General features: G+C 36.3%; 1 protein-coding gene across 1 annotated transcript in view; it reads right to left on the bottom strand.

Moving 5' to 3' along the window:
- Nucleotides 1–2,161: 2,161 nt before the first annotated feature.
- HEXD (hexosaminidase D) overlaps nucleotides 2,162–25,619 on the bottom strand; it is a 93,881-nt gene continuing 70,423 nt past the window's right edge. Inside the window, exons 12-13 of the mRNA XM_053709780.1 lie at nucleotides 21,654–21,743; nucleotides 2,162–2,927 (exon numbers count right to left, since the gene is read on the bottom strand). Of these exons, the coding sequence (XP_053565755.1) occupies nucleotides 2,741–2,927; nucleotides 21,654–21,743 (277 nt within the window). The 3' untranslated portion in view covers nucleotides 2,162–2,740. The remainder of the gene's footprint in view (nucleotides 2,928–21,653; nucleotides 21,744–25,619) is intronic.

Here is a 25,619-nt window from a genome sequence, read left to right as displayed (position 1 = left end):
CAAGACAGATTCAAAACCGCGCCATGCCGATGGCTCAGCCTCGGCAGAGATGAGACCTGTCAAAGGAAAGAAAACCCAAGAAGGGCCCCAGAACAAAATCATCACCCTCCCCCACAGAGCCAGCGATGGCCTGAAGGGGGTTTGGAAGGCACAATCTGATGAATTAATAGTCATCTAGAATAGATGGACCTGCTCTGCCTGGACCGTAATAGCTAGAAATAACTCCTCCTCTTGAGTAGAAGGAACAAGCAAGCTTACATATCTGTCAGAGCAACTCAAGGAGTAAACAGAAAATTCTGAAGTTCCAGCTATGCTAGAAGACTGAGAATAATCCAAATCAATTAGTATAAGCCCCATGGCTTAAATCTGTCTAGAAAATATTGAGGGAACCATCAACTCGAACTGAAACCGAAATGCTTCCACAGGAAGTCTCCAGAAATCTCGACAACCGAAGTCGTCAGAATGTAGTATTCCATATGACAAAACGTCTTCTTAAAAAGAGTTTCTACAACAACCAAGAGCTCTAAACAAAAAACTATCCTGAAACAGAATAGAAAAAGAAAATAGGCAAGTGCACAAAAGTAATAGCCAAGAAGGAATGTGCAAAAACAGGTCCTGCCTGTCATACGACACAAACCCCCATATAGAGCTCAGAACTGGGATTCTAATAAAATAAAAAATAAAAATATATAGAGACGATAAGAAATAGGATCTCCTCCCTCTCCACTCGTCTAATCAAGATCACTCGGAATCTCTAACATCGCCAAAACTTCTCTCAGAAGCAACTACAGGCGTGCCATTCTAAATCTAAATGCTAAATCCTCTTCAGCCGGAGTATTCAAATCAGCAGACTCCGACCCTGGAGGTCCCACCTCTGAAGCCTCAGAGGAAACCTCATCCCCAGATGACTAAACGGACACAATCGTCAATTTACACGACGGTCCCTGGGCAGGAGTGCATGGATTAACCCTTCACTTGCACGTAGCAGGAAGAGGCAAAATCGCTAAGGCCGTAGAGATGGCCATGCGGAACTGCGCAGTAATATCGGGTGGAAAAAAAGCACCCTTCAGTCGAAGGAGCACCGGGGAAACTGCATGTGTAGGAACAGAAGATTCTAGGGAACACACCTCACGGGACAAGGGATCCTCAGAGGTGGACGGCATCTCAACATTGGTTGATGAGAACACCCCGTTGCGGCATACGGAACATAATTAAGAGGGCTGGACTACCCGGGCCTCCTCACAATATACACAGGTATCAAATTCTGTATTAGAGGGATCCCCCTCTAAATTATCAGAATCCTCCATAACTTGTCTAATTTTAATTATATAAAAAAAAAATGGCACCTTATACCCCCAATGGCTGGGGCACTCACCACCTCCTATGACCCAGACAGATAGAGAAACTCGTTCCTCGTCGCAGATACTTGGTCAGGAATAGGTAATGGAAAAAACGTGACTACTCCCGGTCACATGGTGCGTCACGCAGGACCGCCCCTGCCAAGGAAAAGCGCATCAGCTTAATAAAACTGCACAACTCTCAAATGTGAATAATAAATAAAAAAATAACCTGTACGTTCCGTATCAGCCTTTGAGCCCAAACGTCTCCTACACATAAAGCAGCCGAAATCACATAACAAATATGATTAAAACCCCACTGTTCAATAATCCCCCTCAGGGGATATTAACCCTTGATTCCATAAAGATAAAAGAAGTCCCACTGTGACCCTGTTTTCTATCGTTAACATATGTCTAAAAAATGAAATGATCTTACCGGAATCGCTGCTGTGGAACAGAAAACACGGTCCTTCAAGTTTGACAGACTGTAGCGTTGCTTCTGAAATGGACTTGAGTGAAGAAAAGCAGGCAGCGAAACTCAACGCTGATTGCTTAGGAGCTGTTAATATGAGTCTGGATGGTTTCGCAGAAATACTCTCCCTGCATCTCCAGACTCTAACTTTTATCAATGCTCTCAATGAGAGGCTGACAAGACTACTTAAAACTCCAGTCCCATCTCCCTTCCTAAGGAACTACTCCAAAATCTTCTGACACTTCTCTGCCAACCTCCTGTGATGAAAGGCAAAGAATGACTGGGGATGAGGGAAGTGGGGGAGGTATTTAAGCCTTTGGCTGGGGTGTCTTTGCTTCCTCCTGGTGGCCAAGTAATGAATGCAGCTGTGGACTCTCCCTGTATTAAGAGGGAAATATATTTTATAATATTAGTAAATCCATAAGTTTCTATCTGAACCATGGACGTTTAATGCTGACTTTGATGCCCCTTTAATAAGCAAACACTATAAAACCCAAGGATATACCTCTCCCAGATGTTTGTTGGACCATAGCGCTACTGTGGAGGGAACATGATCACATTATGATGCCCAGCTAACCCTGCAGAACGTTATTAGCTGGAGCAATTTATTATTTCACTATTGCTTGCATATAAATATGTTCAACCCCTGCAAAGTTCCTTTGTACCTTTATGTCCCTTTAACATTTACTGAGCCCATTTGCAGCACAAGCTCCACAATAGAGAAATGGAGCAAAACTGAACACAATATATACTGAGCCCCATAGCAGCCTGATACCCTATTTTTGGTTAACATTATGTTGATATTAAAAGCTGAGATGTTGGGAAGCTGAATATTCGTGGTGAGGCGCAGGGCAAGTTTCAATAGTAACCACTGTAGAACTGGGTGACGTTGGTCCTCGTCTGCTTTCGCACAATGTGTCAGTTTGTGTAGTTAGAGCGAGACTGCTTGGGAGCAATCCTGAGCGAGCGCGAGATTCAGATCGTCCACCAGCTGTTGCAGAGGCAGAAAATAAGGCAGAACATTCTCTTCCATCCATTCCTCGGCTATATTTGGGGGATATATTCGCAACAGCGCTGCTCGCAAATCCTCCAGGACAGACGTCCATCTGGTCAGTTGGCTGAGATAGGGGGAGAGGATGACAAATTGTACACCTGTGAGGTTATCATCATACTGACAGCTGAACTGGCAATCATTATACCTATGCTGCAGTGCACAGCAGGAGCTCAGTGCTGGTCTATTACAGCGTTTCTCAATTCTAGTCCTCAAGTCTAGCTGTTAGAGTCTAACAGGCTGGATTTTCATGATATCTTAAAGGGACAGTCAACCAAAATTGTTATTGTTTAAAAAGATGGATAACACCTTGACTAACCATTCCCCAACTTTGCACAACCAACATTGTTATATTAATACACTTTATAACATTTAAACCACTACATTTCTGCCTGTTTCTAAGCCACTAAAGACAGACTCTTTTCACATGCTTTTTTATTAGCTTTTCACAAGAGACTGCTAAGCCATGTGAGCCATATAGATAACATTGTGCTCACACCTGTAGGTTGTGGATGACACAGCACTAATTGTCTAAAATGCAAGTCAATAAATAAATAGCCATGTGATCAGAAGCTGTCAAAGGAGGCTTAGATATAAGGTAAATACAGAGTTGACTGTCCCTTTAACTAGAGCACAGCTGATGCATAAGAGCAGGTTAGTAACCATGGTTACTGATCAGCTGATTAGTTCACTGGTGCTCTAGTTCAGATATCATGAAAATCTGGCCTGTTGGGGGAACCTGCAGATTGGAGTTGAGAAGCCCAGGTCTACTAAAGTGACAATGTGGTGTAAAATGTCTTGCTCTAATTTGTTAGATGTCATTATTACACAACTCTGTAGTCCCTCTTGGAAATCACAGCCTTTGATTGGTCAGGTTGTGCGACTGCCACTGCTGATCAGCTCGTCAGCTGTTTAATGGTCAGGATCATCAATACTCTGTAATTCCCAAGCAGGACTTTACCTGTGTGTTTAACACCTCTGCAGGGTCAGCAGAGTAAAAATTAGATGCTTTAACAAATTAGAGCCTGCGTTTTTTCCACTACAATGTCCCTTTAAAGAGTCATAAAACTCAAAATGTTATGTAGCATACACAGTATATTTAAGGAAAATAAAACAAAACTGAAGTATATATTCATTATTTATTTCACCTGGTTTTGCTGTAAAACACCTCTGAAAATTGTGTTTTTTTCATCTCATAACATTATCACTAGAGATTGCACACTGTGTATTTAAAGGGGCATACGACTCATCTTTTAATTCCCCATAAACTAGCTAGTTAATTAAAGGGACAGTATACTATAAAATTGTTTTTTCCTTAATGTGTTTCCAATTACTTTTTTACCAGCTGCAGAGTATAAAATGTATGAGATTTGCTTTTTAAGGCTTATTTGTGTATATGAATTAGCTGATTTTGTGTTTTGAAGCCAACATGGGTTGAGCTTGTAGGTATAATCAGATCTCATTACTGTATCACACTATGTACATATACATGTGTCTGTATCTTATATCTGTAGGTATAATCAGATCTCATTACTGTATCACATTGTGTACATATACATGTGTCTGTATATTATATCTGTAGGTATAATCAGATCTCATTACTTTATCACACTGTGTACATATACATGTGTCTTTATCTTATATCTGTAGGTATAATCAGATCTTATTACTTTATCACATTGTGTATATATACATGTGTCTGTATCTTATATCTGTAGGTATAATCAGATCTCATTACTGTATCACACTGTGTACATATACATGTGTCTGTATCTTATATCTGTAGGTATAATCATATCTCATTACTTTATCACACTGTGTAAATATACATGTGTCTTTATCTTATATCTGTAGGTATAATCAGATCTCATTACTGTATCACACTGTGTACATATACATGTGTCTGTATCTTATATCTGTAGGTATAATCAGATCTCATTACTTTATCACATTGTGCACATATACCTGCTTCTTTATCTTATATCTGTAGGTATAATCAGATCTCATTACTGTATCACAATGTGTACATATACATGTGTCTTTATCTTATATCTGTAGGTATAATCAGATCTCATTACTTTATCACATTGTGTACATATACATGTGTCTGTATCTTATATCTGTAGGTATAATCAGATCTCATTACTGTATCACACTGTGTACATATACATGTGTCTGTATCTTATATCTGTAGGTATAATCAGATCTCATTACTTTATCACTCTGTGTACATATACCTGCTCCTTTATCTTATATCTGTAGGTATAATCAGATCTCATTACTTTATCACACTATGTACATATACATGTGTCTGTATCTTATATCTGTAGGTATAATCAGATCTCATTACTGTATCACATTGTGTACATATACATGTGTGTTTATCTTATATCTGTAGGTATAATCAGATCTCATTAATTTATCACATTGTGTACATATACATGTGTATTTATCTTATATCTGTAGGTATAATCAGATCTCATTACTGTATCACACTGTGTACATATACATGTGTCTTTATCTTATATATGTAGGTATAATCAGATCTCATTACTGTATCACATTGTGTACATATACATGTGTCTGTATCTTATATTTGTAGGTATAATCAGATCTCATTACTTTATCACATTGTGTACATATACATGTGTCTTTATCTTATATCTGTAGGTATAATCATATCTCATTACTTTTATCACACTGTGTACATATACATGTGTCTTTATCTTATATCTGTAGGTATAATCAGATCTAATTACTTTATCACATTGTGTACATATACTTGTGTCTTTATCTTATATCTGTAGGTATAATCAGATCTCATTACTTTATCACATTGTGTACATATACATGTGTCTGTATCTTATATCTGTAGGTATAATCAGATCTCATTACTGTATCACATTGTGTACATATACATGTGTCTTTATCTTATACCTGTAGGTATAATCAGATCTCATTACTGTATCACATTCTGTACATATACATGTGTCTGTATCTTATATCTGTAGGTATAATCAGATCTCATTACTGTATCACATTGTGTACATATACATGTGTCTTTATCTTATATCTGTAGGTATAATCAGATCTCATTACTGTATCACATTGTGTACATATACATGTGTCTTTATCTTATATCTGTAGGTATAATCAGATCTCATTACTGTATCACACTGTGTACATATACATGTGTCTGTATCTTATATCTGTAGGTATAATCAGATCTCATTACTGTATCACATTGTGTACATATACATGTGTCTTTATCTTATATCTGTAGGTATAATCAGTTCTCATTAGTTTATTACACTGTGTACATATACATGTGTCTTTATGTTATATCTGTAGGTATAATCAGATCTCATTACTGTATCACACTGTGTACATATACATGTGTCTGTATCTTATATCTGTAGGTATAATCAGATCTCATTACTGTATCACATTGTGTACATATACATGTGTCTTTATCTTATATCTGTAGGTATAATCATATCTCATTACTTTATCACATTGTGTACATATACATGTGTCTTTATCTTATATCTGTAGGTATAATCAGATCTCATTACTGTATCACATTGTGTACATATACATGTGTCTTTATCTTATATCTGTAGGTATAATCAGTTCTCATTAGTTTATTACACTGTGTACATATACATGTGTCTGTATCTTATATCTGTAGGTATAATCAGATCTCATTACTTTATCACACTATGTACATATACATGTGTCTTTATCTTATATCTGTAGGTATAATCAGATCTCATTAATTTATCACATTGTGTACATATACATGTGTATTTATCTTATATCTGTAGGTATAATTAGATCTCATTACTGTATCACACTGTGTACATATACATGTGTCTTTATCTTATACCTGTAGGTATAATCAAATCTCATTACTGTATCACATTCTGTACATATACATGTGTCTGTATCTTATATCTGTAGGTATAATCAGATCTCATTACTGTATCACATTGTGTACATATACATGTGTCTGTATCTTATATCTGTAGGTATAATCAGATCTCATTACTGTATCACATTGTGTACATATACATGTATCTGTATCTTATATATGTAGGTATAATCAGATCTCATTACTGTATCACACTGTGTACATATACATGCTTCTTTATCTTATATCTGTAGGTATAATCAGATCTCATTACTTTATCACACTGTGTACATATACATGTGTCTTTATCTTATATCTGTAGGTATAATCAGATCTCATTACTGTATCACATTGTGTAAATATACATGTGTCTGTATCTTATATCTGTAGGTATAATCAGATCTCATTACTTTATCACATTGTGTACATATACATGTGTCTTTATCTTATATCTGTAGGTACAATCAGATCTCATTACTGTATCACATTGTGTACATATACATGTGTCTTTATCTTATATCTGTAGGTATAATCAGATCTCATTACTTTATCACATTGTGTACATATACACGTGTCTTTATCTTATATCTGTAGGTATAATCAGATTTCATTACTGTATCACATTGTGTACATATACATGTGTCTTTATCTTATATCTGTAGGTATAATCAGATCTCATTACTGTATCACATTGTATACATATACATGTGTCTGTATCTTATATCTGTAGGTTTAATCAGATCTCATTACTGTATCACACTGTGTACATATACATGTGTCTTTATCTTATATCTGTAGGTATAATAAGATCTCATTACTTTATCACATTGTGTACATATACATGTGTCTTTATCTTATATCTGTAGGTATAATAAGATCTCATTACTTTATCACATTGTGTACATATACATGTGTCTTTATCTTATATCTGTAGGTATAATCAGATCTCATTACTGTATCACATTGTGTACATATACATGTGTTGTTATCTTATATCTGTAGGTATAATCAGATCTCATTACTGTATCACATTGTGTACATATACATGTGTCTGTATCTTATATCTGTAGGTATAATCAGATCTCATTACTTTATCACACTGTGTACATATACTTGTGTCTGTATCTTATATCTGTAGGCATAATCAGATCTCATTACTGTATCACATTGTGTACATATACATGTGTCTTTCTCTTATATCTGTAGGTATAATCAGATCTCATTACTGTATCACATTGTGTACATATACTTGTGTCTGTATCTTATATCTGTAGGCATAATCAGATCTCATTACTGTATCACATTGTGTACATATACATGTGTCTTTATCTTATATCTGTAGGTATAATCAGATCTCATTACTGTATCACATTGTGTACATATACATGTGTCTGTATCTTATATCTGTAGGTATAATCAGATCTCATTACTGTATCACACTGTGCTCATATACATGTGTCTGTATCTTATATCTGTAGGTATAATCAGATCTCATTACTGTATCACACTGTGTGCATATACATGTGTCTGTATCTTATATCTGTAGGTATAATCAGATCTCATTACTTTATCACATTGTGTACATATACATGTGTCTTTATCTTATATATGTAGGTATAATCAGATCTCATTACTGCATCACATTGTGTACATATACATGTGTCTTTATCTTATATCTGTAGGTATAATCAGATCTCATTACTGTATCACATTGTGTGCATATACATGTGTCTGTATCTTATATTTGTAGGTATAATCAGATCTCATTACTTTATCACATTGTGTACATATACATGTGTCTTTATCTTATATCTGTAGGTATAATCAGATCTCATTACTGTATCACATTGTGTACATATACATGTGTCTGTATCTTATATCTGTAGGTTTAATCAGATCTCATTACTGTATCACACTGTGTACATATACATGTGTCTTTATCTTATATCTGTAGGTATTATCAGATCGCATTACTTTATCACATTGTGTATATATACATGTGTCTTTATCTGATATCTGTAGGTATAATCAGAACTCATTACTTTATCACATTGTGTACATATACATGTGTCTTTATCTTATATCTGTAGGTATAAACAGATCTCATTACTGTATCACATTGTGTACATATACATGTGTCTGTATCTTATATCTGTAGGTATAATCAGATCTCATTACTGTATCACATTGTGTACATATACATGTGTCTTTATCTTATATCTGTAGGTATAATCAGAACTCATAACTTTATCACATTGTGTACATATACATGTGTCTTTATCTTATATCTGTAGGTATAATCATATCTCATTACTGTATCACATTGTGTACATATACATGTGTCTGTATCTTATATCTGTAGGTATAATCAGATCTCTTTACTGTATCACACTGTGTACATATACATGTGTCTGTATCTTACATCTGTAGGTATAATCAGATCTCATTACTGTATCACATTGTGTACATATACATTTGTCTGTATCTTATATCTGTAGGTATAATCAGATCTCATTACTTTATCACATTGTGTACATATACATGTGTCTGTATCTTATATCTGTAGGTATAATCAGATCTCAATACTTTATCACACTATGTACATATACATGTGTCTTTATCTTATATCTGTAGGTATAATCAGATCTCATTACTGTATCACACTGTGTACATATACATGTGTCTGTATCTTATATCTGTAGGTATAATCAGATCTCATTACTTTATCACACTGTGTACATATACATGTGTCTTTATCTTATATCTGTAGGCATAATCAGATCTCATTACTTTATCACACTGTGTACATATACATGTGTCTTTATCTTATATCTGTAGGCATAATCAGATCTCATTACTTTATCACACTGTGTACATACACATGTGTCTTTATCTTATATCTGTAGGTATAATCAGATCTCATTACTGTATCACACTGTGTACATATACATGTGTCTTTATCTTATATCTGTAGGTATAATCAGATCTCATTACTTTATCATACTGTGTACATATACATGTGTCTGTATCTTATATCTGTAGGTATAATCAGATCTCATTACTTTATCACATTGTGTACATATACATGTGTCTTTATCTTATATCTGTAGGTATAATCAGATCTCATTACTGTATCACATTGTGTACATATACATGTGTCTGTATCTTATATCTGTAGGTATAATCAGATCTCATTACTGTATCACATTGTGTACATATACATTTGTCTGTATCTTATATCTGTAGGTATAATCAGATCTCATTACTGTATTACATTGTGTACATATACATGTGTCTTTATCTTATATCTGTAGGCATAATCAGATCTCATTACTGTATCACATTGTGTACATATACCTGCTTCTGTATCTTATATCTGTAGGTATAATCAGATCTCATTACTGTATCACATTGTGTACATATACATGTATCTGTATCTTATATATGTAGGTATAATCAGATCTCATTACTTTATCACATTGTGTACATATACATGTGTCTTTATCTTATATCTGTAGGTATAATCAGATCTCATTACTGTATCACATTGTGTACATATACATGTGTCTGTATCTTATATCTGTAGGTTTAATCAGATCTCATTACTGTATCACACTGTGTACATATACATGTGTCTTTATCTTATATCTGTAGGTATTATCAGATCGCATTACTTTATCACATTGTGTATATATACATGTGTCTTTATCTGATATCTGTAGGTATAATCAGAACTCATTACTTTATCACATTGTGTACATATACATGTGTCTTTATCTTATATCTGTAGGTATAAACAGATCTCATTACTGTATCACATTGTGTACATATACATGTGTCTGTATCTTATATCTGTAGGTATAATCAGATCTCATTACTGTATCACATTGTGTACATATACATGTGTCTTTATCTTATATCTGTAGGTATAATCAGAACTCATTACTTTATCACATTGTGTACATATACATGTGTCTTTATCTTATATCTGTAGGTATAATCATATCTCATTACTGTATCACATTGTGTACATATACATGTGTCTGTATCTTATATCTGTAGGTATAATCAGATCTCTTTACTGTATCACACTGTGTACATATACATGTGTCTGTATCTTACATCTGTAGGTATAATCAGATCTCATTACTGTATCACATTGTGTACATATACATTTGTCTGTATCTTATATCTGTAGGTATAATCAGATCTCATTACTGTATCACACTGTGTACATATACATGTGTCTGTATCTTATATCTGTAGGTATAATCAGATCTCATTACTTTATCACACTGTGTACATATACATGTGTCTGTATCTTATATCTGTAAGTATAATCAGATCTCATTACTTTATCACACTGTGTACATATACATGTGTCTTTATCTTATATCTGTAGGCATAATCAGATCTCATTACTTTATCACACTGTGTACATATACATGTGTCTTTATCTTATATCTGTAGGCATAATCAGATCTCATTACTTTATCACACTGTGTACATACACATGTGTCTTTATCTTATATCTGTAGGTATAATCAGATCTCATTACTGTATCACACTGTGTACATATACATGTGTCTTTATCTTATATCTGTAGGTATAATCAGATCTCATTACTTTATCATACTGTGTACATATACATGTGTCTGTATCTTATATCTGTAGGTATAATCAGATCTCATTACTTTATCACATTGTGTACATATACATGTGTCTTTATCTTATATCTGTAGGTATAATCAGATCTCATTACTGTATCACATTGTGTACATATACATGTGTCTGTATCTTATATCTGTAGGTATAATCAGATCTCATTACTGTATCACATTGTGTACATATACATTTGTCTGTATCTTATATCTGTAGGTATAATCAGATCTCATTACTGTATTACATTGTGTACATATACATGTGTCTTTATCTTATATCTGTAGGCATAATCAGATCTCATTACTGTATCACATTGTGTACATATACCTGCTTCTGTATCTTATATCTGTAGGTATAATCAGATCTCATTACTGTATCACACTGTGTACATATACATGTGTCTGTATCTTATATCTGTAGGTATAATCAGATATTATTATTTTATAACATTGTTTACATATACATGTGTCTGTATCTTATATCTGTAGGTATAATCAGATCTCATTACTGTATCACATTGTGTACATATACATGTGTCTTTATCTTATATCTGTAGGTATAATCAGATCTCATTACTGTATCACATTGTGTACATATACATGCTTCTTTATCTTATATCTGTCCATAAACCAATCACCAATACTTGGAGAGTTAACACAGCTTGGCCTTGAGGCCAAAAACTTTCAGGATGGGTGGGGATATCACAGGCTAAATCAACTATTTCAAATTAAGTAGCATCTCTGACTTTAGGTGGGGGAGTTTTGGATCTATATACATAAAAAACACAAAGGCAACTTAAAGAGATATTAAGGGCTTTTCAGAGCTTTTAGCTTTCAGATATCCTAGTCATGTTGCAAGGTAGGGGATTGTGCTTAAAACAATGCACTGTACCCATAGAACAGTTCATTTTTACCAAATAACACCCTTAAACGGATAATATACTAAGGCAAGCAGCTCATAAGTTTTTTTTTATTCATTCAAAGTAACTGCAGGGAAACTTTTACAAATGGGCTGGGCACTTTCTACTACTGCCACTACCTCTTGATTACATAGCATTTCTATAGCTAATACTACAGAATTTACTAGATCAGTATTGGTTTTAATTATCAAGCTAAAGGCCACCCTTGGTTAGTTGTCCAGGTTACTACCGATGCAAAATTAAAACAGCCAAATTGCTGCTTTAGATTGATCTTGCCCTAGTTTATGAACTTCTAAGAACTCAGTCTTGTACTATGATGCGACTAGATGCCCTGTGTTCCTGTGCCTGTATCCATCCAAACCACTTCTGAGGTGTGTATGGTTAACTTCCGAAAAGTAGAGGTGTGGTTTTATATATTGGGGTAGATTATGAGTGGATTGCTAACAGTTACGAGCGAGCGATAAGGGGTTTATCGCGGGAGTTTTCGCGCATCAGGTTTTTCACTCGTATTACAAGTTGAGCGCAATTAAAGTTAATGCGCGTTGGGTTAGTGCAACCTCAGAGCTCTGGTTAACTGTTTTGCAAAAAAAAAAGTGTCACATAATAACAGTATATAATAAAAATTATTAAACAAATATTGCACAAAGGTCTCAGGTGTTAGCAAAAACAAACAAAAAACAGGGCTTTAACATAGAGATACATACAAATACATGTCTAAAGATGTATATGTATGTTTATGTGTGTGTATATATGTATTTATATGTGTATTTATGTATTTACAGACATATATACACAAACATACATATTTACACATAGAAGTGCATTGGAGCCCTTTGCAGTTAGGTAGATGAAAAAAATATATTTATGCAATATTCATATCTAATAATGGTTTTAACTATGTATTTACTGTAAATATTTCACATTGTTCTGCATATAGGGGAATATGTATATCTGTATATATCTATAGCTATATATAATCATGTGTAAATATATATATATAGGTATAGATATATATTTTACCAAAATACCTCAGATATACGTAGAAATGTGTATTTATGTACAAATAGAACATATTTTATGTGAAGAACATCGGAATGTGAAACATTCATATTTTCATGTCGGGTTAGCGCACTTGAGAATATACCATCATGTTTGCATGCGAGTTGGGTGTTTGTTTTTTTTGCTCGTCGGGTTAGTGCTCAAGTGAAAACAGTTTACTTTCAAGTTGTAATATGAGTGCTACCCGACGCACGCAAAAAGCTTACTTCTAGCACAGTTAACGCTTGACCGGAAGCGTTAATGCTCCACTTGTAATCTGGCACATAGTGTATATGTAAAAAGGCAGGAAGTGACAACAGACAGTGGTCTAATACTCACAAACAGGCCCGACATTATGGCGTGTGGTGACTTAAGCTGCTATTTTGCTCGAGCTGGGATCTGTAGTCTAATGTTTATGGCCGGTTCTGGAGGATGATGTAAGTCTAATGTTTTTCCAAACCACTATATATAGGTGGTATCATGGATAAAAAAGTCTGCAGCGGCAGTAATCCTTACACATTTTAGAAGTCAGCAATACCTTCTTTATTAGAGGTTACAATAAATACTACACTATATATATTATCCCCTGTGCCTGCCTTTTGTATATAAATGTTCAACAAGATTTCACAGCAAATAAAGATGATGGCAATACTGAAAAGCATATAAAAAGCTGGCATAAAGCCCACACTGTAGTGAGTATTAGTAGCGTGTACCCATTTACAATGGCAACCAGTCCCATATGGTAACAATTAAAGGTATTCTTACCGTGCCCCCCTGTGTATGCCTGCCGGTCCCAGGGTAGAGGCTGAGTGTGTCACGCTGTTACAATCCTCTCCTGGATCTCTTCCGACACCTTTCCCGTGTCTCAGCGTCCTCTGTTCCTCCAATCAGCCTGCCATACCCTCCTCAGCCTATAGCAATAGGGGGGCGCGGTTGCGCTTCTGGTGCGTGCGTCCGATGACGTCAGCTCACTACTGCCTCTGCTCGTTCCGGAACAGAATACCGGGTTTACAGTCCTGAACACAGCATAAAATTCTAGTGCTAGCCGTGCTTCACAATGGGCAAACAGTCAATGTAGAATCAAAGTAGAAATCAGGAGCACCGGCAGCAGGTAGTTTAAAAATTAAACATTTATTTTTACACCTTAGTGTTGGTAAAATATTCCAAATGCTTGGCACAAACAATGGAAATGAAGATTAGGATAGTCTGTTGACAACAACCTTACATGTTTCAGCTCCAAGAGCCGTCCTCATAAGCTGCTGTCTGACTTAATAAAATTAACATATTTAAAAGCAGCAGACAAATCCTATTGGTTACAACTTGATTAGTAAACTAGTAACACTTGTAAACCTACTATATAACTTGCTAGTGTTTAACCCTTAAGCTCCCTTTTTACAGAGTGCAACAATTAAGTATAAACTTTGTACTTCAGTGCCCTTTTATACACAGAAGGTTAATAAAGAGTAAGGATATAAAGACAATTTTACAATCCCTTCTATCAGTTAACAAATCATTTGAAACCATTTATAACTGTTTATACCAATTCTTCCTAACATAGGGGATTGACCTATTACTGTGTATAAATAATAGTAGCTTTTTATTTTGCATCTTTACTTTTTTATTTTTTATTTTATTTTTTTATTTTTTTACTTTTTTACATCTTCCTGTACTATTCACAGCACATAATCAATTAAGGAAACTTCTTTTCCATGCTACCACTATAGACTAAGGTACTAGGAACTATGTTTTGAATCCTGTGATACATGTGTAGATACTCATTATTTATCTTATCAAACTTGTCCTTTGATAGGTACCCACAATTTCTACAAATGTGTGTATACATTCTCTATGATTAATTTAATTTAATTAGTTTTATGGAGTAACCTAAAGTATGTATGTAGTATAGTGAAAGCCTGCCATGCACTTATATCCTGATTATTGTCGTGCAAGGTAATTGTAGATGATGATCTGTAACTAGTCTTAACTGTCATTGCCAAAAATTCATGAGGTCATAGTCAGAGTTAAAACCATTAGGGACCCTAGTTTTTAACTTAAAAATCCAAAATACTTCCTGTCTACCCAGGATTGTCTCTCTATCCCCACCATTTCTGGGGGGCAGTATCCTTTCTATAGCAGTCCAGAGAAAACTGCTAGTGTCTTTATTATGGACTGTGACAAAATGTTGTACCAAAGGTGTACTAGCTTTCCCTATTTTTATGGAGGAAAGGTGCTCCCTTATTCTGGATCTCACCTCCCTAATTGTGAGACCTACATACTGTTTCTGACACTCTGTACACGTAATCAAATAAATGATAAACGTGGACCTACAGTTCATGCACATACGTTTTTGGTACTCTTGTCCAGTATGGGTTGAGATGAAACTTGTCCCTGTGTCTACTTTTGCACAGGCTACACAGTTCATGTAATGACATTTATACATGCCTCTTGATGTCAACCATGATGAATCTTGTGTCAGTTCCTTGCTAGGTAATTTCGTGGGGGATACCATATTTCCTATGCTCATATTCTTTTTGTATGCAAATCTGCAATCCTTAATATTGATGTCTGCTAAGCCATCGTCTGCTCTTAATAAGGGGAGATGTTTTCTAATTATATTACAGATATTAGAATATTGACTACTATATGTTGTTATAAACAGTAAATCTTTAGATTCATCTCTCTTTTTTGCATCTCTTCTCCCCTTACCAAGAAGATCCTTGCGATCCAGTTTCATTACTGACTGCTTGGCTGATTCTATCAACTTTTTCTGATAACCCCTCTGTTCTAGCCTTTCTGTAAGTAAATTGGATTGTTCATGATAGCTGTTATCATCTGAACAATTTCGTTTCAATCGTGTATACTGACCTTTTGCTATCCCTTTGAATGTACTTGTTGGATGGCAACTGGCTGCATGTAGCAATGTATTTCCTGATATGGGCTTTCTGTAAACTGTAGATCTAACAAGTTCCCCATTACTTCCACTAAGTGTGACATCAAGATAATTGATCTGCTTCCTATCAAATTCCAAAGTGAATTTCAAACCTACATCATTAGTATTTAAACCTCCTACAAATTTTTTCATTGTTTCATGATCGCCTTGCCAAATGAAGAGCAGATCATCTATGAAGCGTTTGTATACAACTATGTTATCTCTGAAAGGGTTCCCATCTCCAAATATGCTGCACCGCTCCCACCAACCTAAAAATAGGTTGGCATATGAGGGCGCAAATTTTGCCCCCATAGCGGTGCCGCATACCTGAAGATAGAAAACCCCCTCAAATGAAAAATAGTTGTGTTTCAGAAGAAAATCTGTGACTCTCACTACAAACTCACAATACTCTGGATTACTACCATAATATTTTCTCATGAAAAAAGCTATCGCTTGTAATCCTCTTGCATGTGGTATTGAAGAGTAGAGTGATTGGACATCTACTGTTAACCAAGTAAACTTATCATTCCACTCTATATCTGAAACTATTTGCAATATATGCTTTGTGTCCTTTACATGGCTCCAGAGATCAAGCACCATTGGCTGTAAGATCTTATCTAGCCATTCTGTATTTGACCAAACCCTGCAAGATGTTGTGGCTGAAGCCAAAAAAGTATTGCTAGACAGGAAGCATTCCAAATTTGTGAGAGATCAGTCAGATTATACAAATAACATGGTATATATTTGGAATAGAAAAGAGAGGTTTCAGACCAGACGAGATTTCAATCTAAGGAACAACTTTGGCAATAGAGGTAGAGGTCGTAGGAACAGGGGGAGAGGTAGAAGTGGAAGGCGAATTCAATTCTCTGATAGTGAAACAGAAGGGACAGGGGACAGCTCTTGTTCTGGGGGAGAAGAAGACACAGATCACATTGTACAGAACAGTCAAGATATGAGTAGTTACCACTATAATCAACAACAAATGGGACAAGTAAATTACAGTCAACATTTAGCTACACCTAAAGAAAACTCACAGCCACAGGTAGTTACACCTAAAGTACTTATACAACAGCCGGTGTCTATATTAAAAAACACCCAGAAGGGCTCAAAATCTAAGTATAGTACCCCAGCACCAGATCAGACACCTAGTGGAGGTAATCTAATTAGCAATCCAGACACCATTGAGAGATCAGAAATGAACCAGGTTTTTTGTATCCCCCAGCCAAAACCAGACGGGGGGGGGCGAGGCAACAGAGGATCAACAAGAGGGAGGTACTCACTCAGAACACAACAGAGACAAACACGCTACCAATAGCAAATGTCACCAATACATTTCCAATCAATAATGTAATAAATCTGTCTGCTTACACCCTGAATGATGTGGAATTAAAATTGTTGGGTTTAGGTTTGGGGTTTGTCCCCACTAGTTCATTCAATTTGTTTAATACATTATTGGACGTAAATAAATTGATCAGAAGATTAACTTTAAAGAAGCATTTTTCTGTGAATAAACACTCTTCCAATGAATTCCAGCCACAAGAGAGCATGGTTGTTCAGCCTAGCTTTAAGACTGGCAGGGATACAAGTGGAATAGATTTCCAGCATCTTTGTGACTTAAATACATTGGAAACTTTAGCAGAAGAAAGTGTCGGGGATGGGTCCATTTCTGAATCGGCTATATGTACCCCCAAATTCAAGAAAAGTTCTACCTTCTACCCGTTACAGAGTAGAGGGAATATAATAGAAAAATTCCAAAACAGAGTAGAAGAAGATCTTACTAATCTATACTATACTCAGACTAATACCAAATACAATCTAACATATAATGAAAAGGAAATACTGAAGAAATTGGCACAGAATAAAGATCTGGTAATACGTGCCGCAGATAAGGGGGGCTCAGTTGTGGTTCAGAATAGAGATGATTTTGTTAATGAAGCTCTTAGGCAGTTGAATAACCCATTGAATTATAGAACATTAACTAATGATCCAACTAATATCTTTAACAAAAAGTTACAAGACTTAGTAGATGATGGTGTGGAACTAGGTTTCATTGAAAAAGACACTAGTGATTACTTAGTGATTACCAACCCCAAAATACCGACCTTTAACCATCTTCCTAAAGTACATAAGAGTACAGAGAATGTGATAGGAAGGCCTATAGTAAGTGGAATAGGGTCTTTTTCAGAACACCTGTCAGAATGGCTAGATAAGATCTTACAGCCAATGGTGCTTGATCTCTGGAGCCATGTAAAGGACACAAAGCATATATTGCAAATAGTTTCAGATATAGAGTGGAATGATAAGTTTACTTGGTTAACAGTAGATGTCCAATCACTCTACTCTTCAATACCACATGCAAGAGGATTACAAGCGATAGCTTTTTTCATGAGAAAATATTATGGTAGTAATCCAGAGTATTGTGAGTTTGTAGTGAGAGTCACAGATTTTCTTCTGAAACACAACTATTTTTCATTTGAGGGGGTTTTCTATCTTCAGGTATGCGGCACCGCTATGGGGGCAAAATTTGCGCCCTCATATGCCAACCTATTTTTAGGTTGGTGGGAGCGGTGCAGCATATTTGGAGATGGGAACCCTTTCAGAGATAACATAGTTGTATACAAACGCTTCATAGATGATCTGCTCTTCATTTGGCAAGGCGATCATGAAACAATGAAAAAATTTGTAGGAGGTTTAAATACTAATGATGTAGGTTTGAAATTCACTTTGGAATTTGATAGGAAGCAGATCAATTATCTTGATGTCACACTTAGTGGAAGTAATGGGGAACTTGTTAGATCTACAGTTTACAGAAAGCCCATATCAGGAAATACATTGCTACATGCAGCCAGTTGCCATCCAACAAGTACATTCAAAGGGATAGCAAAAGGTCAGTATACACGATTGAAACGAAATTGTTCAGATGATAACAGCTATCATGAACAATCCAATTTACTAACAGAAAGGCTAGAACAGAGGGGTTATCAGAAAAAGTTGATAGAATCAGCCAAGCAGTCAGTAATGAAACTGGATCGCAAGGATCTTCTTGGTAAGGGGAGAAGAGATGCAAAAAAGAGAGATGAATCTAAAGATTTACTGTTTATAACAACATATAGTAGTCAATATTCTAATATCTGTAATATAATTAGAAAACATCTCCCCTTATTAAGAGCAGACGATGGCTTAGCAGACATCAATATTAAGGATTGCAGATTTGCATACAAAAAGAATATGAGCATAGGAAATATGGTATCCCCCACGAAATTACCTAGCAAGGAACTGACACAAGATTCATCATGGTTGACATCAAGAGGCATGTATAAATGTCATTACATGAACTGTGTAGCCTGTGCAAAAGTAGACACAGGGACAAGTTTCATCTCAACCCATACTGGACAAGAGTACCAAAAACGTATGTGCATGAACTGTAGGTCCACGTTTATCATTTATTTGATTACGTGTACAGAGTGTCAGAAACAGTATGTAGGTCTCACAATTAGGGAGGTGAGATCCAGAATAAGGGAGCACCTTTCCTCCATAAAAATAGGGAAAGCTAGTACACCTTTGGTACAACATTTTGTCACAGTCCATAATAAAGACACTAGCAGTTTTCTCTGGACTGCTATAGAAAGGATACTGCCCCCCAGAAATGGTGGGGATAGAGAGACAATCCTGGGTAGACAGGAAGTATTTTGGATTTTTAAGTTAAAAACTAGGGTCCCTAATGGTTTTAACTCTGACTATGACCTCATGAATTTTTGGCAATGACAGTTAAGACTAGTTACAGATCATCATCTACAATTACCTTGCACGACAATAATCAGGATATAAGTGCATGGCAGGCTTTCACTATACTACATACATACTTTAGGTTACTCCATAAAACTAATTAAATTAAATTAATCATAGAGAATGTATACACACATTTGTAGAAATTGTGGGTACCTATCAAAGGACAAGTTTGATAAGATAAATAATGAGTATCTACACATGTATCACAGGATTCAAAACATAGTTCCTAGTACCTTAGTCTATAGTGGTAGCATGAAAAAGAAGTTTCCTTAATTGATTATGTGCTGTGAATAGTACAGGAAGATGTAAAAAAGTAAAAAAATAAAAAAATAAAATAAAAAATAAAAAAGTAAAGATGCAAAATAAAAAGCTACTATTATTTATACACAGTAATAGGTCAATCCCCTATGTTAGGAAGAATTGGTATAAACAGTTATAAATGGTTTCAAATGATTTGTTAACTGATAGAAGGGATTGTAAAATTGTCTTTATATCCTTACTCTTTATTAACCTTCTGTGTATAAAAGGGCACTGAAGTACAAAGTTTATACTTAATTGTTGCACTCTGTAAAAAGGGAGCTTAAGGGTTAAACACTAGCAAGTTATATAGTAGGTTTACAAGTGTTACTAGTTTACTAATCAAGTTGTAACCAATAGGATTTGTCTGCTGCTTTTAAATATGTTAATTTTATTAAGTCAGACAGCAGCTTATGAGGACGGCTCTTGGAGCTGAAACATGTAAGGTTGTTGTCAACAGACTATCCTAATCTTCATTTCCATTGTTTGTGCCAAGCATTTGGAATATTTTACCAACACTAAGGTGTAAAAATAAATGTTTAATTTTTAAACTACCTGCTGCCGGTGCTCCTGATTTCTACTTTGATTCTACATTGCCTTTTGTATATACCACACCTCTACGTTTTGTTTTAATTTAACCCTACCTACCTCAGAAGGCACAGAAGTGGTCAGGATGGATACAAGCACAGGAACACGGCACCATCATAGTACAAGACGGAGTTCTTGCAAGTCCATACTATTGATTAAGGTCAGCTATAGTGAGTATACATTTAAACATCAAATAGATTATAATTTACAGATGATTGTTAGGTTGCATATTTAATATTATAAGAACATAAAGAAAAAATGAATTAAATTACAATATTGGAAGATTCAAACGTAATTTTTGAAAGACATTAGATGTCATCCTCTCAGATCAGGCAATACTTACACCTCTGAGTAAATCTGGGAACTAGAGGTGTATTTGTCTGTTTTGTTTTAAAACAGAAAACAAATATGGCCACCGCCAGTGTCAACTGGGTCTTTTCAGAGACAGAATTCTTCTTGTAAAAATCCATATTTGCATTTGTTTTAAAACAAAACAGACAAATGTCTGCTGGGAACTGACTGGCTATGAGAACACATTCAGACAGTAACTGCTGTAACAAACCTAAGTTTCTGTATACGACAAATCAGGTTACTATGTTGTAAGCCTTCAGCCTAACTGACATAAGTATATAGATTTCTTAATCTACAGTTTCCCCACCTGACGGCATCTGGCTGGATCTGATTCACCATGATGGGATGAATGATTCTTTTCTTCCTGTGATATGGACTGAACCAGCCGGTAACAAACCTACAATTTAAACAGAATGAAATAAGGGAGTAATACGACAGCTGCACATAACAGTGTCATTGTCATTTGATTAAAGGGACAGTGTACAGTAAAATGTGTTCCCAATGACTTATTATAGCAGCAACAAGGTATAAATGTATTTGAAATTGCTCCTTCAGCTTTATTTTTTATGAAATAGCCCATTTCGTTCTTTGAAACCACAGACCTCCTCCCTATCTTATAACATTCTATACACTCACATGATTCCTCATGTTATCTCTATCTCTGTATATAGAAGTCCAATACTTAGGATTCTAAAAACTTTGCTGGGTCAGATGTGGTTTTTCACACTGACACAGGGACTGCCCCTGAAAGATGTTTCCCATAGAAAGTAATGGAGCTTGCTTGAAAGGGTAAACACTATAAAAATTAAACTCTGCAACCAATACAAATCAGATTACTCTGCTGTCAGCGTATAGTATCTTATAATTGCCTCTATTTACATATACATGTGATTTTCTATTAAGTAATACGTGTTTTATACATGTTTTAGTTTGTGAGAAAAAAACAGTGAGAACTGCAGGGGGTAAATGATTAGAGAATATACCAGACCTGATAGAGAAATTTTAACTGCACCCATTGAACGGCCATGTTCAGCCACTAGCAGAGGGTGGGAAACAATATGCTTTTAATTTCGTATTATAGATTTCTGCACAATTTCAACACAATTTTTTTTTTTTAAATATGTGTTTTGCAAAACAATTTTGTTTTTCTTTTAATTATTTTTCTTACGAAATATGCATAAACATAAGGAATCAATACATAGCCAGTAGAATAACACATAGAACATATAGGGCTTGATTTATCAAGCTAGGGCAGACAGGAGCATACATATTTGCCCCTGTCCGCCTGTGGCGGGCAGCAATCCGCTGCCGGAAATTCAGCATTGCACGCGAGCGCAAATGGGCAACACCGCGCCCCTACCTGCGCATGATTGTCTGTCAACCTCCCCGGTTGGACCAGACTGGGGATATTGAAATTATCCACCTAAGAGATGGAGAACAGGTTAGGAAGCAGCAGTCTGATGACTGCTGCTTGATAAATACTGACTGCAGGTTCTCTTGTGTCTGATGACCGCTGCTTGATAAATACTGACTGCAGGTTCTCTTGTGTCTGATCACAGCTGTTTGATAAATACTGACTGCAGATTCTCTTGTGTCTGATGACTGCTGCTTGATAAATACTGACTGCAGGTTCTCTTGTGTCTGATGACAGCTGCTTGATAAATACTGACTGCAGGTTCTATTGTGTCTGATAGCCGCTGCTTGATAAATACTGACTGCAGGTTCTTTTGTGTCTGATGACCACTGCTTGATAAATACTGACTGCAGGTTCTCTTGTGTCTGATGACCGCTGCTTGATAAATACTGACTGCAGGTTCTCTTGTGTCTGATGACCGCTGCTTGATAAATACTGACTGCATGTTCTCTTGTGTCTGATGACCGCTGCTTGATAAATACTGACTGCAGGTTCTCTTGTTTCTGATGACCGCTGCTTGATAAATACTGACTGCATGTTCTCTTGTGTCTGATGACCGCTGCTTGTTAAATACTGGCTACAGGTTCTCTTGTGTCTGATGACCGCTGCTTGATAAATACTGACTGCAGGTTCTCTTGTGTATAATGACAGCTGCTTGATAAATACAGACTGCAGGTTCTCTTGTGTCTGATGACCGCTGCTTGATAAATACTGACTGCAGGTTCTCTTGTGTCTGATGACCGCTGCTTGATAAATACTGACTGCATGTTCTCTTGTGTCTGATGACCGCTGCTTGATAAATACTGACTGCAGGTTCTCTTGTGTATAATGACAGCTGCTTGATAAATACTGACTGCAGGTTCTCTTGTGTCTGATGACCGCTGCTTGATAAATACTGACTGCAGGTTCTCTTGTGTCTGATGACCGCGGCTTGATAAATACTGACTGCAGGTTCTCTTGTGTATAATGACAGCTGCTTGATAAATACTGACTGCAGGTTCTCTTGTGTATAATGACAGCTGCTTGATAAATACTGACTGCAGGTTCTCTTGTGTCTGATGACCGCGGCTTGATAAATACTGACTGCAGGTTCTCTTGTGTATAATGACAGCTGCTTGATAAATACTGACTGCAGGTTCTCTTGTGTCTGATGACCGCTGCTTGATAAATACTGACTGCAGGTTCTCTTGTGTATAATGACAGCTGCTTGATAAATACTGACTGCAGGTTCTCTTGTGTATAATGACAGCTGCTTGATAAATACTGACTGCTGGTTCTCTTGTGTCTGATGACTGCTGCTTGATAAATACTGACTGCAGGTTCTCTTGTGTCTGATGACCGCTGCTTGATAAATACTGACTGCAGGTTCTCTTCTGTCTGATGACCTCTGCTTGATAAATACTGACTGCAGGTTCTCTTGTGTCTGATGACCTCTGCTTGATAAATACTGACTGCAGGTTCTCTTGTGTCTGATGACCTCTGCTTGATAAATACTGACTGCAGGTTCTCTTGTGTCTGATGACCTCTGCTTGATAAATACTGACTACAGGTTCTCTTGTGTCCGGTGACCGCTGCTTATTAAATACTGACTGCAGGTTCTCTTGTGTCTGATGACCACTGCTTGATAAATACTGACTGCAGGTTCTCTTGTGTCTCATGACTGCTGCTTGATAAATACTGACTGCAGGTTCTCTTCTGTCTGATGACCACTGCTTGATAAATACAGACTGCAGGTTCTCTTGTGTCTGATGACCGCTGCTTGATAAATACAGACTGCAGGTTCTCTTGTGTCTGATGACCACTGCTTGATAAATACAGACTGCAGGTTCTCTTGTGTCTGATGACCGCTCGCTGCTAAATACTGACTGCAGGTTCTCTTGTGTCTGATGACCGCTCGCTGCTAAATACTGACTGCAGGTTCTCTTGTGTCTGATGACTGCTGCTTGATAAATACTGACTGCTGGTTCTCTTGTGTCTGATTAGCGCTGCTTGATAAATACTGACTGCAGGTTCTCTTGTGTCTGATGACCGCTGCTTGATAAATACTGACTGCTGGTTCTCTTGTGTCTGATTAGCGCTGCTTGATAAATACTGACTGCAGGTTCTCTTGTGTCTGATGACAGCTGCTTGATAAATACTGACTGCAGGTTCTCTTGTGTCTGATGACCGCTGCTTGATAAATACTGACTGCAGGTTCTCTTGTGTCTGATGACCGCTGCTTGATAAATACTGACTGCAGGTTCTCTTGTGTCTGATGACCGCTGCTTGATAAATACTGACTGCAGGTTCTCTTGTGTCTGATGACCGCTGCTTGATAAATACTGACTGCAGGATCTCTTGTGTCTGATGACCGCTGCTTGATAAATACTGACTGCAGATTCTCTTGTGTCTGATGACCGCTTCTTGATAAATACTGACAGCAGGTTTTCTTGTGTCTGATGACCGCTTCTTGATAAATACTGACTGCAGGTTCTCTTGTGTCTGATGACCGCTGCTTGATAAATACTGACTGCAGGTTCTATTGTGTCTGATGACCACTGCTTGATAAATACTGACTGCAGGTTCTCTTGTGTCTGATGACCGCTGTTTGATAAATACTGACTGCAGGTTCTATTGTGTCTGATGACCACTGCTTGATAAATACTGACTGCAGGTTCTCTTGTGTCTGATGACCGCTGCTTGATAAATACTGACTGCAGGTTCTCTTGTGAGAACCTGCAGTCGTAAGAGGGCGAACGGCTTGATAAATCAAGCCCATAGTGATGTACAGATGACTGACTTGAAAGGTACAGTCACAAAGAGTGGTACACAGATCCCTATCTGCTTTATCACTAATGATCTTTAAAGGACCAATAAACA

Source organism: Bombina bombina, chromosome 1 (assembly GCF_027579735.1).
Source record: "Bombina bombina isolate aBomBom1 chromosome 1, aBomBom1.pri, whole genome shotgun sequence".
NCBI lineage: Eukaryota > Metazoa > Chordata > Amphibia > Anura > Bombinatoridae > Bombina > Bombina bombina.
This window is presented reverse-complemented; position numbering and strand designations above follow the sequence as displayed.